Source organism: Diabrotica virgifera, chromosome 1 (genome assembly GCF_917563875.1).
Source record: "Diabrotica virgifera virgifera chromosome 1, PGI_DIABVI_V3a".
Lineage (NCBI taxonomy): Eukaryota > Metazoa > Arthropoda > Insecta > Coleoptera > Chrysomelidae > Diabrotica > Diabrotica virgifera.
Genome location: NC_065443.1, coordinates 216,091,498 through 216,107,424, shown reverse-complemented (window position 1 = coordinate 216,107,424; position 15,927 = coordinate 216,091,498). Strand labels below are relative to the sequence as shown.

Below are 15,927 nucleotides of genomic sequence, written 5' to 3'. Positions count from 1 at the left end.
AGCCTAGGTCAAATATCCTACTTTTAGTACCATCCTTGGATTATAAGCTTTCATTTGACACCTCATTTGTCATTCTACCTGGTATAATGACGGAGAAGTTATATTCGCGGTCGGACAGACCGACGGACAAACAGCCTAGATCAAATTTATCACCTTTAGTACTATCCTTGGATTATAAGCTTTCATTTGACACCACATTTGTCATTCTAGCTGGTATATTGACGGAGGAGTTGTAATTACAGAGAGACAGACAGACAGACAGACAGACAGACAGACAGACGGACAGACGGACGTGGATAATTCAAAGTTTTCACATTTTTTCAAAATTGGATGAAAACAACAGTAAACTTAAATAAATACTACGACCATATAAATATTACAACCACCATGTATTTTGTTAAATTTTTTTGTCATTTCAAAAAATGTTCGTACTTAGATGTATTATTTTAGTAACAATTATTATTTATATGTTCACATTAAATACCAACAACAATGCTTTTTCAAACAAAACAAACAAATATGATTTTGCTTTTCTCATATCATCTTGAAAATGTTGAATAATGAAAAATAAAAAAGCAACTGCTATATCAAAATAGCTGGCCGAACCATCTCTAATAGCCAATACCACGCCACGGGCCACGGCCATTCCACCTCAATGGGCGCCTCGCCTTAGAAGGAAAACAGAGCCTGTGTTCGTGTGAGGAGGCGGTCTCTGAGGAGGTTTGACAGCGGATCGTTACATTACGGATATTTTCAAATGTACCTTAAGCTGCTACATTGGCGACGGCTTCACGCTAATGCATGATAACGCTCGAGGTCACAGCGCGGATTACGAAAGTGAGGGTATCTTGCCGACACCAATATAACAACAGTGGACCGGCCTTCATTAAGTCCTTATATGAATCACATTGAGCACCTATGGGATGAGCTCAAACGCAGGGTTAGGGTCCGTAATCCAGCACCAGCGACAGTATCGGAGCTAAAAAATGCATTAGATGAAGGGTGGGAAGCGATTCCTGAGGAAGTCAAAAACTCAATAAGGTTATTAAGAGATCGCATGCAAGTGTAATATAATGCAGGGAAGGATGTACTAAGTATTAATTTTGATTTTTTATGTTATTTTTTTATATTCATTACATAATGGCTTTCATTCATAACACGTTTTCTCACATACAATACATATTTTGTTATCTTTGTTATGTTCATTAGTTACTAACTTTATAAAATATTGGCGTAATTTCAATAAAAACAACTCATGTTCACAATATTTTACTTTTCATTTTACATAAACTGCTCGTCAAAAGTTAGGGATATAGAAAATTATGCTGATTTTCATAGTTGATTTTTTCGCGAACAGACGGATTCCGCTATTTTTTTTATTTTAGATTTTTCTTTAGTATTTACACAATTGAGAAAAGGTTTACTCAAACTTATTTTTTGTACTTATACCGGGTGGAAGAAAAGAAATGTTTTTCTTATGTTAAGCTGAACACCCTGTAGAGAGAACGAGGTACAAATGTGAGTATAGTTACATCAGAATCGTATTGTAGTCTTATGTTTTGTAAATATGCTGTTGTTTGAATGTCCCTGATATCTTTAGAAGAAACAAAAAATAGACGGTTTTGTAATTTAACATGTGTTTTAACCGAAACAAAAGTTTGAGACACCTTGTAGGAAGAAAAGGCACAAAGGTGAGTATACCTCGATATTATATTGTAGTCTCGTATGTTGTGAATATTTTATTTTTTTAATTTCTCTGATATCTTTAATAACAATGAAACTAGACGGCATTACCCTTTAATATGACATGTGTTTCTATGTTTCACATGTGTGATGTGATGCATGTCGTCAGTTAAAACACATATTAAAGATTAATACCGTCTAGTTTCTTTGTTATTAAAGATATTAGAGAAATTAAAAAATAAAATATTCACAAAATATGAGACTACAACATAATATCGAGGTATACTCACCTTTGTGCCTTTTCTCCCTACAAGGTGTATCAAACTTTTGCTTCGGTTAAAACACATGTTAAATTACAAAACCGTCTATTTTTTGTTTCTAAAGATATCATGGACATTCAAAAAACAAAATGTTCACAAAACATAAGACTACAATACGATTTCGATGTATACTCACATTTGGACCTCGTCCTCCCTACAGGGCGTCTCAAACTCACCATAAGAAAAACATTTCTTTTCTTCCAACCGGTAAAGTACAAAAAAAAAGTTTGAGTAAACCTTTGCATAACTGTGTAAATACTAAAGAAAAATATAAAATAATAAAAAAAATTAGCGAAATCCGTTAATCTGTTCACAAAAAAATCTACTATGAAAATTCAGCAGAATTTTCTATATCCCTAACTTTTGACGAGCAGTTTATATTGTTAATAGACACTACTCAAACAGCGTAGTCCAAAAATATAACGTATTTTACTTTTGAGTCGATTTTTTTGCTTTCAAGTGTATATTATTTTATTGCCAAAATGAAAAAAAAGAATGTGTGTGTATTTTGTACGCACGTAAGAAGTTATACTTCTATTATATGATTTAAACGAAATTAATATACTTTTTATTTATATTTTGTTTAAATATTAAACTAATTTATACTTACTACTTCTCAAACATTTTTATTATAACAGTGCCAAAAATTAAAATAATAAAAGAATAAAACACACACAAACACATTAAACAAGCCACAAATGATGTCTGAACATTAATTGTCGAAAAAATTTTTAACTAAATACGTATTTTCTGAAAATACAATTATATAATAAATATACTTACAATCATAAAATGTATTAAAAAAAACAAAAAAGAAAGTTCCTATTGGGACTCGAACCAGCGCTGATAAGAGCGGTTGGTATTGGAATTCATTCGCCTTCTCCGCTTAGCCACGGACACTATGTGTCATTATTTACGAAGATCGACTAACTAAACGGATTAAACTTGTGATATTTTGATATTTTGAAAATTGATCAAATTATTTTAATTTTGAATTGAAGTGATTTAAAATTGAAAAAATACAACAAAAAATAGAGTAAAAAAACAATATATTAGGTGAATATTGATAGAAATTTTGATGGTAATCAAATTATATAAATAAAAGTATTACATACTATGTATTTTGGCAGATCAAATAGGTAGGTTTATACCCATGATACATTAACAATTATTACGTACCTGTTGCTTTTAAAAACTATTTAAAAGTCACTACAATATTATAAACTTTTTTGTTTCTGTCCTCACAACAATAAAACTAATATATTATACATTTGTTTACCTTTACCTCCAAACCACAGCTGCCATATCGGATAATTTTTGACATGTCATTTGAACATCCAATCAGAACAAAGTTATAATGCGCATGCGCCGGGCTGATAGGTTTTAACATAAAAAAATCACCCTCTATCGCCGGTAAAGAAGTATAACTTCAAAAATTAATAATTATTTCGTTGTAAAACGAAAACAAGAGCCGTCTTATTTTTGGTTAGTTCAAAGAGGACCAAAAGCACTCTGATCGGTTACCATTAGCCCAATAAATGACCGTTTTGGAGTGTAATTTTCAGGGGCAACTTCGAATTGCATGTGCATGAAAATTTGGATTTAGGTTCTACTTACCCTCCACTTCAAAGTTGAAATTGTGCCGTTGGTTGCTTTTACTTGGGGGGTGACAGTCACCCCTACTCGGGGGTTGAAAAACGCTTGTTTAAAATAAGCCCGGAAATAGATAAATTGACAGATTATAAGCAACTTTCGTTCTATAAAGTTTTTTACGTAAGTCAATACTTTTCGAGTTATTCGCGATTGAAATAGTATATTGTGCAACAAGTGCAGAAAGGTACTAATTTCTCACGAGTTTGAAAAGTTGCGGTACGAGCGCAAGCGAGTGCCGCAATTCAAACGAGTGAGAAATTACCTTTCTGCACGTGTTTCACACTATACTTTTTCTACAAGCACAGTTTTTCCTAAAAATAAAAATCACAATTTCCAAACGACGATTAATTATAATAGGTACCTATGTGATAAATTTTAAACTGTATTTAATTAATACCTACTAATCAATTTAAATTCCTTATACCTAAATAAATTGCACAGAAATCAGTTACAAAATTAATGCACTGCCTTAATTTGTTTAAATTTAAACAATTATTACACATTATTGACATTATATTTATGCAGTCACGGATTTACACAAAACCTACTTCATTCGACGTCTCTTGCACAGGTTGCTAAATCCTTATTGGTTATTTGATAATTATAAAATGTTTAATAAGAATAAAATTGTAAAATAAAACAGTTGTAACATCCATAATTTAGTTTCTATGCTATAGATAAATATAATAATTGTCTTATAGGTTATATATTTGTCTAAAGTTTAACCACGGATGTAAACAGAATATAACGTTACTCAGAATGCGGTAGTCCACGGACGTAAACAGAATATAACGTTACTCAGAATGAGGTAGTCAACTGTGCAGAAAAGAACTTTGCGGTACAGAAACGTCACTTTGCGGCACAGAAACGTCACTTTTCTGCACACTAATGTCAAATATATTATACTGTGAGAAAATATCAAGTTTGCTAACATAAAACCGTGCAGAAAAGTGCACTTTGAATAGTGGTTGTAGAAAAATGTTTATTTTTCGACAAAAAAACTACATTTTCAGACTGTTTTTCGTAAATAACTCAAAAAGTAAATATTTTATCGAAAAATATATTCCCAAAAAAAATATAGCTTATAAAAAATCGAAAAAAAAATGGTGTATCAGTAAAGTCTATACATTGAGTAAAAACAAAGTTGTAGCTCATGAAAAATTCGTTCTTATTCGTCTAATTTCAAATCGAATAATTCAACGCGAAATCACCGAAAAATCAAGCACTTTTCGGGAAAAGCTTATTAACATTTTTAAAGTATCTAAAAAAAGCTTTATATTTGTTTTTACAAAAGTTTCTAGCATCCAAAATAAACGAGTTACACTGAAAAAAAAGTTTTTTTTTGGTTAAAAAAATCGTGAAAACCTGCCTCTATTTAGCACTCTAAATAAAATTAATCGTTACCGCTTTACCATTTATTTTAACTGTATGTGGATTGTTTATATGATCTGTAAGTTTTATTGGTTTAAAGAGCTTATTTTTGAAAACATTTGGTTTTATTCCCAAAATTCTAAAAATTTTTGAAAAATTTCCTATTTTCAAAATAACTTAAAAAAGTATTAGTGATAAGAAAAATCTTAACGAGTAAAAAAATGTAGGTTTTGCTATTATAAATATGCTTGTTTCATTTTGTTTTTCCATAAGACAAAAATTGGTTAAGATATGGCTGTTCAAAATTTGCATACACGCGTGATTAGTGACCCATTCAAGCTTTTTCAACTATGTATAACCCTTTTAAAAATAAGCACTTTAAACCGGTGAGACCGACAGATCATATAAAAAATAGATAAGTAAGTAAATTGTTTGTAAAGCGGTAGCGATTAATTTCATTTGGGGAGCTAAACACGGGGAGATTTTCATAATTTTTTTACCAAAAAAAAAAGAGGGCCAACTTTATTTTGAGCATAACTCGCTTATTTTTAATGCTAGAAACTTGTATAAACAATTAAAATAAAGCTCTTTATAAACACTTTAAAAAAGTTTGAATGGGTTTTTCCCGAAAAGTGCTTAATTTTTCGGTGATTTTACCTTGAAATATTCGATTTGAAATTAGACGAATAAGAACGTGTTTTCCATGAGCTACAACTTTGTTTTTACTCGATTGATAGACTTTATGATCATCTCCAGAAACTTGGATACATTTGAAAACTCCACCATAACACTGAATACTAAGTCCATTAAGAGAGTGAGCAAATTCAAATACCTAGGAACGTGGCTTTTTGAAGACTGGGATCGGACAGGGAAGTAAAATGTCGCATTGAGCAAGCTCGACAAGCTTTCGTAAAATTCAGGAAGGTACTGACCTGCTCAGAGTTCGACCTTACACTGAGACTAAGGTTTACTAAATGCTACGTGTGACGTGTGGTCGGTGCTGCTATATGGCATAGAGGGCTGGACACTCAAAACGAGGGATATAAACAGATTAGAAGCCTTCGAAATGTGGCTTTATCGCCGTATCCTAAAGATACCATGGACGGCGAAAGTCACAAATGTGGATGCCCTTAAAAGAATCAACCAAGAACGTCAGCTTTTCGAAAACATCAAGAAAAGAAAAACGTATTTGGGTCACATCATGCGAAACGAAAAATACCAGTTCCTTCAACTTATAATCCAGGGTAAAATTGAAGGCAAGAGAGGAATAGGACGCAATAAAATGTCCTGGCTCCGAAACATAAGGCAATGGACAGGGATTAACGACATACAATCTCTGATACATATTGCAAGAAACAGAGAGTTAATGGAAAATGTGATCGCCAACATCCATTAGTGGATTTGCATTTGAAGAAGAAGAAGATAGACTTTACTGATATACCATTTGTTTCGGTTTATTATAAGCTACATTTTTGCTACGAATATTTTTTTCGATCAAATATTTACTTTTTGAGTTATTTGCGAAAAACCGTCTGAAAATGTAGTTTTGTCGAAAAATAAACATTTTCAATCGCAAATAACTCGAAAATTATTGACTTGCATAAAAAACTCTATAGATTAAAAGTTGCTTAAAATCAGCCAATTTATCCATTTCTGGTCTTATCTAGAACGTATGTTTTTTCACCCTCGAGAAGGGGTGACTGTCACCCCCCAAGTAAAATCAACCAACAACGGCACTATTTCAACTTTGAAGTGGAGGGTAAGTAGAACCTAAATCCAAATTTTCATGCAATTCGGAGTTGCCCCTGAAAATTACACGGTATCGCCGTATTTCCCGTTCATTTACTGGGCTACATACTTGTTATTAGGATTTCCTCAGAGAGCGCATATTTCATTCTCTCTGAACAACCAAACTTTGGACGGTTAGCATATATTCACAACGAAATAACCTGATGGTGTGGGTGTTGTAGCGACATCTCCTAAAGACAAGGTGTAAGTTTTACTTTTAATAAAATTAAAAAATAATATCAAAAATAAAACTATTGGGACCAATCTTCTGGTAACACGTTCGTGGTTTCTAAAATTTGTAAACCAACGAATTGCCGGAGCAAAGAAGGCCCAGGGATTGGGTTATATCGTTATGAATCGATGCTGGCCGCCCGAAGTTTGGTTGTTCAGAGAGAATCAAATGTGCGCTCTCTGAGGAAATCCTGACAAGGATTGAAACCGGCCAGAGTGCTTTTGGCTCTCTCTTGTTTTTGACACAAGACGGCTCTTGTTTTTGTTTTACAACGAAATAATTATTTATTTATATTAGTTTTACTCCTATTCTGAGTATTGGGGACTAATCTTCGCTGGAATTTTTACCAGCTACAAAGGCTAGAAGTGAGATGCAACTATGTATTTAGATCTCCCTCGGTCTTCTTTGCTCCGGCAATTCGTTGGTTTGCAAATTTTAGAAACCACAAAGGTGTTACCAGAAGATTGGTCCCGATAGTTTTATTTTTGATATCATTTTTTAATTTTATTAAAAGTAAAACTTTTAAAAAAAGTTTATAATTTTAGGTCTTTAGATGAGTATAGTACCTACATTCTACAATATTACTTAAAAAGTAAGTACATATTTATAAATTTTAGTTATTTATATAAATTATTATATAATATTTAGCTAAACTAAACTATGTATAAGTAACTAAAATTTTTATATATACTTATATGTACTTACCTATAATATACCCTATTCCACGAACATACGCCTGTTTTGGATTACTTCGACAACGAATATTTTACTGTGCAAAATAAGAAGAACGAAAGTAAATTGCAAATTACATTGTTGTTTATTGGAATAATTATTAGCGCCATTTACTTTCGTACTTCTTATGTTGCACAGTAAAATATTTGTTGTCGAAGTAATCCAAAACAGGCGTATGTTCGTGGAATGGCCCATAGATACCTACTATTTAAGTAATATTGAGTTACCAAAATAGATTATATCTTGAAGCACCACAAATAAAATAAAGAGATTATGTATGTTCTTTAGTCCTAGTACTTTATCATTCGTCTTCATCCTTAACACTGCATAGATACAGATACAAATAATGCGTAATCTCTATTCAGGGTAGGAAAAGACTGGCCGGCCGTGTGGCCGTTTGCAGTTTGGTTACCGTTACCGAAACAAGGATCTACAGACCGAGCGACTCTCGTAAATTGCACGGCTTCGAGCCACGCTTCACGCAATCGTATTTGCGTACTTCTGTTTTGAGTTGTGTGGTCTAGTGATGTTGATTATAGTTACTTTCGAGTATTCATTACAAATCGTTACTTTTGTATAAAGTAATCATTTACAGTATTCGTTACTTTGATTACTATGATTACTTTTGTTACTTTTGTATTTGAGTACCGGTAATCATATCGAGAATCGTATTTCTCAGTAGGTAGGTATTTTGTATAAAGTAATCATTTACAGTATTCGTTACTGTGATTACTTTTGTTACTTTTGTATTTGAGTACCGGTAATCATATCTAGAATCGTATTTCTCAGTAGGTAGTTATTTTGTATAGGTATTCCGATATAACAACGACCTTCACCAATCTGTTTAAGGGATAAAAATGATTTGATTACTATGATTACTTTTGTTACTTTTGTATTTGAGTACCGGTAATCATATCGAGAATCTTATTTCTCAGTAGGTAGATATTTTGTATAGGTATTCCGATATAATAACGACCTTCACGAAGTACGAAGTAATCAGAGTAATCAAAGTAGATACAATAGTCGTTACTCGCTCTGTTACGGTAATCAGAGTAATCACAAAGTAGATATAATAGTCGTTACTCGCTCTGATACGATTGGTACGAAATAATCAGAGTAATCAAAGTAATCAAAGTAGATACAATAGTCGTTACTCGCTCTAATACGATTGGTATGAAGTAACGAAGTAATCAGAGTAATCAAAGTAACGATTTGCCTCTCTGGATAGTAATCGTTCCTTTCGGTATTCGTAAGTAACGAGTACTTTGTAACGAATAGTTACTTTTTCAACATCACTAGTGTGGTCGTGCTCTGGTCGAGTGGAGTTATAATTTACCAAATTTAAATAGGTATAATCGTTTCTAATGATTCATAATATGTATACTATAATATAATATATTAAAGTTTTTAAATATTGCTAATATTATTAAAGTTTTTAACATTGTATTTTAATATACTTTGTTTTATTAATAATAATATTACCTAAGTATTGCACCTTGTTCAAAAAAAGTTCAAGATCAATACCGCGGTTTTTTCATATGAAAATGCAAAGCAAAATATACAATTTGCAGAGTATGTAAATGCTTGTTTTTTGATAAAATAATACAAATTGTATGTAGGTAGGTAGAGTAGCAAAGCGGTGAGTAGTTATAGCAAAAGTAGCTACCCCATCTGAGACACGATAAGGATGAAATTAGTTTTATATTTTCTTTTCTCATGGAGCAGGCATGATGGAGAGTTTTTTAAAATACGTAACAAAGCATGTTGCTTTGTTATCTATGTTGCAAATATGTTGTTTTTTTTTCAAATTACAAAATATGTTGTTTTCAATACAAGTAGGTACCTAATTGTTGTTATTATTTACTGAGCATTTAGAATTTTGACTAACGCTCGATTTCATAATAAAGTTAAAGTGTGTGTTACCTTAAAAAATGCAATTGTTACAGTTAAAGAAAACTTTAAATTTAAAGTCCACTTTAACTTTATTAATATAAAATCGAGCGTAAGAAATTTTATAAACTTTGGAAAATAGCATTTTAAAACATATATTATATACTGACACATAAAAAAAATAATTATTTTTGAACTAAAACTTTTGCAGCTAGCAAATTGGCTTCTTCTGAGGACGGCTTTTGCAATTTTGAACTTTTCTTTCCCTTTTTAATTTTTTTTTGTTGGAAAAAATTTCCTTTGGGGTAGAATTTTTTTATTGGAGGGTATTCTGGATGTGGATGGAAAACCCAAATTGATATCTTTTTGATTTCTTATAGCATCTATGGTGGGTTTTATCGTGACTACAATTTTTTGTACAACAAAAAGAAATTACTACAAAAAGAACACTTTGAAAATAAAACAAAAGTTTAAATTATAAACACAACACTAAATAAATAATTTCTCACAACGGTCAAAAACCACACTTAAAAGTTTTAGAAATTCACACCACAGAATCAAGCTACTCAAATTTTCAAACACCTCACCTGACACAGTGTCTCAAGTACGATTGCGCGAAGCCGTGCAATTTACGAGACGCGCTCGGTCTGTAGATCCAAGTGTTACCGAACAACATCGGAGCATCGGTGCCGGTTGCCAAACGGAGGGAAATTTCCCTTTTTGCGGGAATTTTCAACATAAAAGGTGATAAAAGGAAAGAGTTAACTCAAAAGTGAATTTTTGCGCCAGTCCAAATTTTAAAACATTAAAAAAAATCAAAATATTTGAAAATAATTAAACATATCTTCTCAGATTTTGTAAACAGATGGGAATTTTTAAGCTAAGTTGACGGAAAAAGCTTACTCGTCGGTTGGCAACTCCAAAGCCTTTGGTTGTGGGGTTTGGCACGTTTTGGTGCTGAAATGGCCCATATTGAATTTAATGTACTTACCTAAATTCAAATTCCAAGGATGTAAAAATACTCATGATAAACTCGAAATGGTAAAGTCATTTCAATTATGAAAACGAATTTTTAATAATAAACGTTAATACAATTAATGTTTAAATTTTTTTACCATACAACAATTTTGAAATTAAATTCGTCCAATACTACCTACATACATAAAATTTATTAATTATTCTAAAAAATAACGAAGTTGATAACACTGGTAAACACACAGTTTGCTGCCGGAAATTTTTTTACTGTTTCTAGGTAGGTAATTTGGGTCTGCTGAATCCAAAAATGCCACCAGATTTGTTCCATTAGATCGTTTTCAGAAAATACGACAACAGATCACATTTCTAACATATAGGGTAATTTAACGCAGCACCACCTACTCTACATATGTAGTGCTGCTACCCATGAAATAAACCAAATACGAATAAAAAGTAAAATATTTATTGTACAATAAAGTATTTACAAAAATTTTCAAACATATCTGCCAAAAAAACTTAACTTTTCATCTAACCTAACCGGCAGCGTTACAACAAAAATGTGTTATTCGGTGTCACCTAAAAACTTCCTTTTATATGATTTTCTTGCAAAGGCTTTAAAAGGACGGTCCCTTTGAAGACTCCAGCAGTAATCCGCCATCATGTGATAGCCCGATCTCCCTGATACCCCTCTTCTATCGTTTTGATATCTTGGTGAAGATTTTCTGGGAAACGGTCTAAGTGGCTGTGGAGGTAATGAATTTTAATACTCATATGACAACCGTGTTTGTTAAAATTGTTGCTAAATTTATTCGACTCTAATGCCCAATTGGTATACTTCCATATTTGTTGCCATTATGTAGAAGGACACACCTTAAACTTCGTTTGGAACTGTCGATAAAAAGACGCGAGTGATCTGGTGTATACTCCGATACACCCATTTTTTCTAACAGTCCTTTAAAAAACCATATCATCTTGCTGAGAAAAAAAGGCAAAATATCTTTTATCTCTATTACGGTAGTATGTAATTTTGGTGTCTGGGTGAAGAACATTCTTTTCTTTTAGTCTGGAGGTAAGCAACTCGGAAGAATCCTTTGGAAGGTTCAAATTTCTGATAATATCGCTTAGCTCTTCCTGAGTAAAGCACTCAGGACGTGTTGAATCCCCTTCAAAATCACTGTCGTCTTCCTTAAATCTATTAGTCTGCAGTTCGTCAAATAAAGTTTGGGCATTATCCTCTGGTAACATAGGAAGACTGCTAAATATTGGAATGGGTATCTGCTCAAGCTGATGTGGAATTGGTCGTATTACTGAATCTAGGTTAGGATATGTTCACGTATGTCGATTAATGCCCTTTATATTCACAAGACAGAAATAGCAATCGTCAAAATGATTTTTTGGTTCCCTCCATACCAGTGGAAAACCAAATTTAAACATTTTAGTTGTCCTTTCGTTCACTGTCGCAAGTTTTGCACACTACAGGTGGAGCTCAGGATTTATCTTGATTTCCTACATGAACACCAAAATAGGCCCTTTTGTTCATTTGCCCATTTGTCTTAAAATTTGTTAATTTTGTTTATAAACATATTGCGATTATAGTGGTGGAATATACAGAAATGTAAGAATATTTAAGTATTTGATAAGTATGTTATATCTCGAAAACTAGAGCTGATACAAAGAAAAGGTTTGTATTTTTCTAATCAGCACAGATGAATTAACTAAAATCAGTTGATTTTTTTTCGGCAGCAAGACAAAAATTTTTTTGTTGGGCTGTGTAATCTATAAGGCTAATATTATACTTCCTATACATACATATTATTTTTAAGATATTTTAAAAGTATCTACTTCTTATAAGTATGTGTTAAGAATGTACTTATAAGTATGTGTTAAGAATATTCGATAAAGGTATATTCTAAGAATAAACTTTTACGAATATTCCGAGATACTACGTACACGAATGTGCTCAGTATATTCGGTACGAGAATATTCTTTGAAGTACAGTAGAACCCCGCAAATCCGAACCCCGCTAATCCGAACGTTCGGCAAATCCGAACCTACAGAAAGTGAAAAAAATTAAAAAACTCAAGACAAAAACTTAAAAACATGTTTATTATACAGAGTAAAACCAGGAAATTGAACAATGTAGGATTCATAGGACATCGACATTTAAAATTTGTTAAAAATTTATACCTATACGTACTTTATACATAGTGCTGATAAAGGTTATGGCAGGGGAGCCCGAGCGGGGATTTTTGCAGTTACTCGAGCGCGTCAGATTATCATATGGGGAGAAACCTCGTACCCTGCAGATGTACCTCTACCACATATTGGCTCTTAACACAGGGGAGTGCGTTAAGGGGGGCCCGAAAAAAGAAATCTATCCTTAAAAATAGTCGAAATTGCCAGTATGATAAGGCTAGTTAAGTACATGCAAAAGAGTGTATATTTCAAAAATCTGACGATTTGAGCGGGGCGTAAGGAAATGGGTGAGTCCCAAAATTTCACAAGAAAAAAGCGAATATTTCGCGAAACGAACGCCAGATCGAAAAACTAAAAACTACATGTTCAATATTTTTCAAAAATCTATCGAATGATACCAAACATGAGCCATCACGGAGAGGGGTGGTGAGTAAATTTAAAATTTTAAATTCAAATCCCGCGATATTTCGCAAAATAAACATCAGATCGAAAAACGGCAAAATACACTTATTCAATATTTTTTAAAAATCTATCGAATGGTACCAAACACGACCCCCCACGGAGGTGGGGTGGGGAGTTACTTTAAAATCTTAAATAGGAGCCCCAAATTTTTATTGCAGATTTGAATTCTTTACGTAAAAATAAGCAACTTTTATTCGAAACATTTTTTCGAATTATTAATAGATTACGCTATAATCGGAAAAAACAATTGTTGGAAATGGAAAATTAAATTAAAAAATGGGAAGTCCCCACTAAGACAGAAAATTTTACTTAACTTTTTTTGGTTTTAGGACCTAATAATCAGAACCCAATAGGTCCCCACAACGCTCGAGTGACTGCATATTTAGCATACTTTGCTCCCCTACCATTAAATATAAACTTATTTCGGTTCTCTTGAAGTCAACTTGAGTTCAAAAATATTGTCCAGACTCTTGCGAGAACGTTTTGCGACTCAAAATCAAAGCTTTAATTAATTAGTTAGGGCTAACTTTCGGATAATCCGAACTTTTCAGAATCCGAACAGGCTGTCCCCCAAATTAGTTCCGATTTGCGCGGCTCTACTGTATATGCAAAGAACATGAAATTTAGAATGTTTTTTTAGGGTACATGTTATTCAGATTTCATCGGAAAGTTTAATGTGTCTAGGTAAGAAATCCCTTTATTATTTTAACTGCAGAATGTATTAATGAATTACATATTTTTCAGAACACTTACTTGTCTCCATTGAATTATCTTCATCCTTCAATTCTCCAAGATCTATTTCTGTGGATAGTAAAATCACCAATTTTTTCTCACATTCTAGAAACTCACCCTTAATTTCTTTTTTAGTTTCCATAACTATTCTTTTTTATAGAGATATTTAAAAAACTGTTCGTTATTAATAATACCAAGTGTTAGTACAGAGTACGGGACTATAATAAATTAATTTGATAATAAATAAAACTTCATAAAGCGTGGTGGTCCACCATTGATCATTGGTGGAGTAAAAAAACATCTATTTTCAAAACGAGTAACCGACTAACCCCCGGCTTTATCAGAAAATAACAACTAAATATAGTACATACTTGTGGGCGAAAAAAATATTCTGATAAGATAAGAGAATCGATTGCAGGTCGTTAGTAGAAGATTATAATGAGTCCAGTTTTTTTTTTGAAGGCTAATTAAATAGTTCAAAATTAATTTTTTATTTTTGGTCATGGGCATGAACCTAGCCGACACAAAAATGATTTATCTTTTAGATTAGATATTGTTGTTTATTAGATGATGTTGACACATAAATAAACCACTTAGAAAACATTGGGAAGGAAATACTAGACCAATACCTGCGACCGAAAAAGACAAAAGAAAAAACCATGGATGACCGACGGTATATTACAGATGATGGACAGAAGAAGAGAATCCAAGCGGAAAGACTACGTTGCATATCAGTTTCTAGACAAAGAGATAAAAAAGCTGTCAGAGAAGCTAAAAACAGAAATCTGGAAGAACAGTGTGAAGAAATCAAGATATTGGAACGTAAACACGATTCCTTCAAGCCTTCAACCTCCACAAAAAGATCAAAGAAGCAGCAGGCATCTATAAATCAAAAAGGCCGGGACACTTAACAGACGCTCAAGGAAATCCAATAGTTGATACTGAAGAAACAAAAACAGCATGGATGAACTATGTGACAACAACATTTGAAGACGATAGGAATGTCACCATCACACAAAATAAAAATGACTATACCGGACCACCTATTCTCGAAGCGGAAGTAGAAGCTGCTATAAACAACATTAAGGAGGGAAAAGCCGCAGGACCAGACCTTACCTTGCTCTTCAACAATATATACCAAAGTGGAAAAATACCCCAACAGTGGCTAAGATCAACTTTTATAACAATCCCTAAAAAACTCAATGCCAAAAAATGTGAAAATTATCGAATAATAAGCCTTATGAGACATCTCCTGAAAACTTTTTTTTTAAAATTATACATAAAATAATAGGTATATAAAAAGTGTGAAGAACACATGACAAACACACAATTCGGCTTCAGGGATGCATTGGGTACTCGAGAGGCAGTTTTTGCAATAAAGTTCTCTTCCAAAGATGTAGAGGCGTGAATTGTGATATATATATATGTGTGTGTGTGTTTTGTTGATTACCAGAAAGCGTTCGATAGAATAAAACATGACGAACTGATGAAAATATTAAATTCAATTGGTCTAGACAGCAGAGATCGTCGTATAATAAACAATATCTATTACGAACAAACTGCAGCTGTTAGAGTAGGGGATCAGTTAACAGACGACATAAAAATAAAAAGAGGTGTGCGACAGAGATGTATATTGTCCCCATTATTGTTCAATACATATTCAGAGCACATTATGAACCTAGCGCTGACGGACATAGACGAGGGAATACTTATAAACGGAGAACGATTGAACAACATAAGATACGCTGATGATACTGTCATTTTTGCAGACAGTCTTGAAGGTCTGCAGACACTTGTCTCCAGGGTGGCAGAAGTAAGTAGCAGGTTTGGGCTTGATTTTAACATCAAAAAAACCAAATACATGGTTATAAGCAAAAATAGGATACCACCTGG

General features: G+C 32.8%; 1 protein-coding gene across 1 annotated transcript in view; it reads right to left on the bottom strand.

Moving 5' to 3' along the window:
• The window catches only part of LOC114326413 (zinc finger protein 43-like), a 34,710-nt gene extending 20,328 nt beyond the window's left edge, over window positions 1-14,382 (bottom strand). Inside the window, exon 1 of the mRNA XM_050647183.1 lies at window positions 14,056-14,382. Coding sequence (XP_050503140.1) covers window positions 14,056-14,176 — 121 coding nt within the window. The 5' untranslated portion in view covers window positions 14,177-14,382. The remainder of the gene's footprint in view (window positions 1-14,055) is intronic.
• Window positions 14,383-15,927: the final 1,545 nt, after the last annotated feature.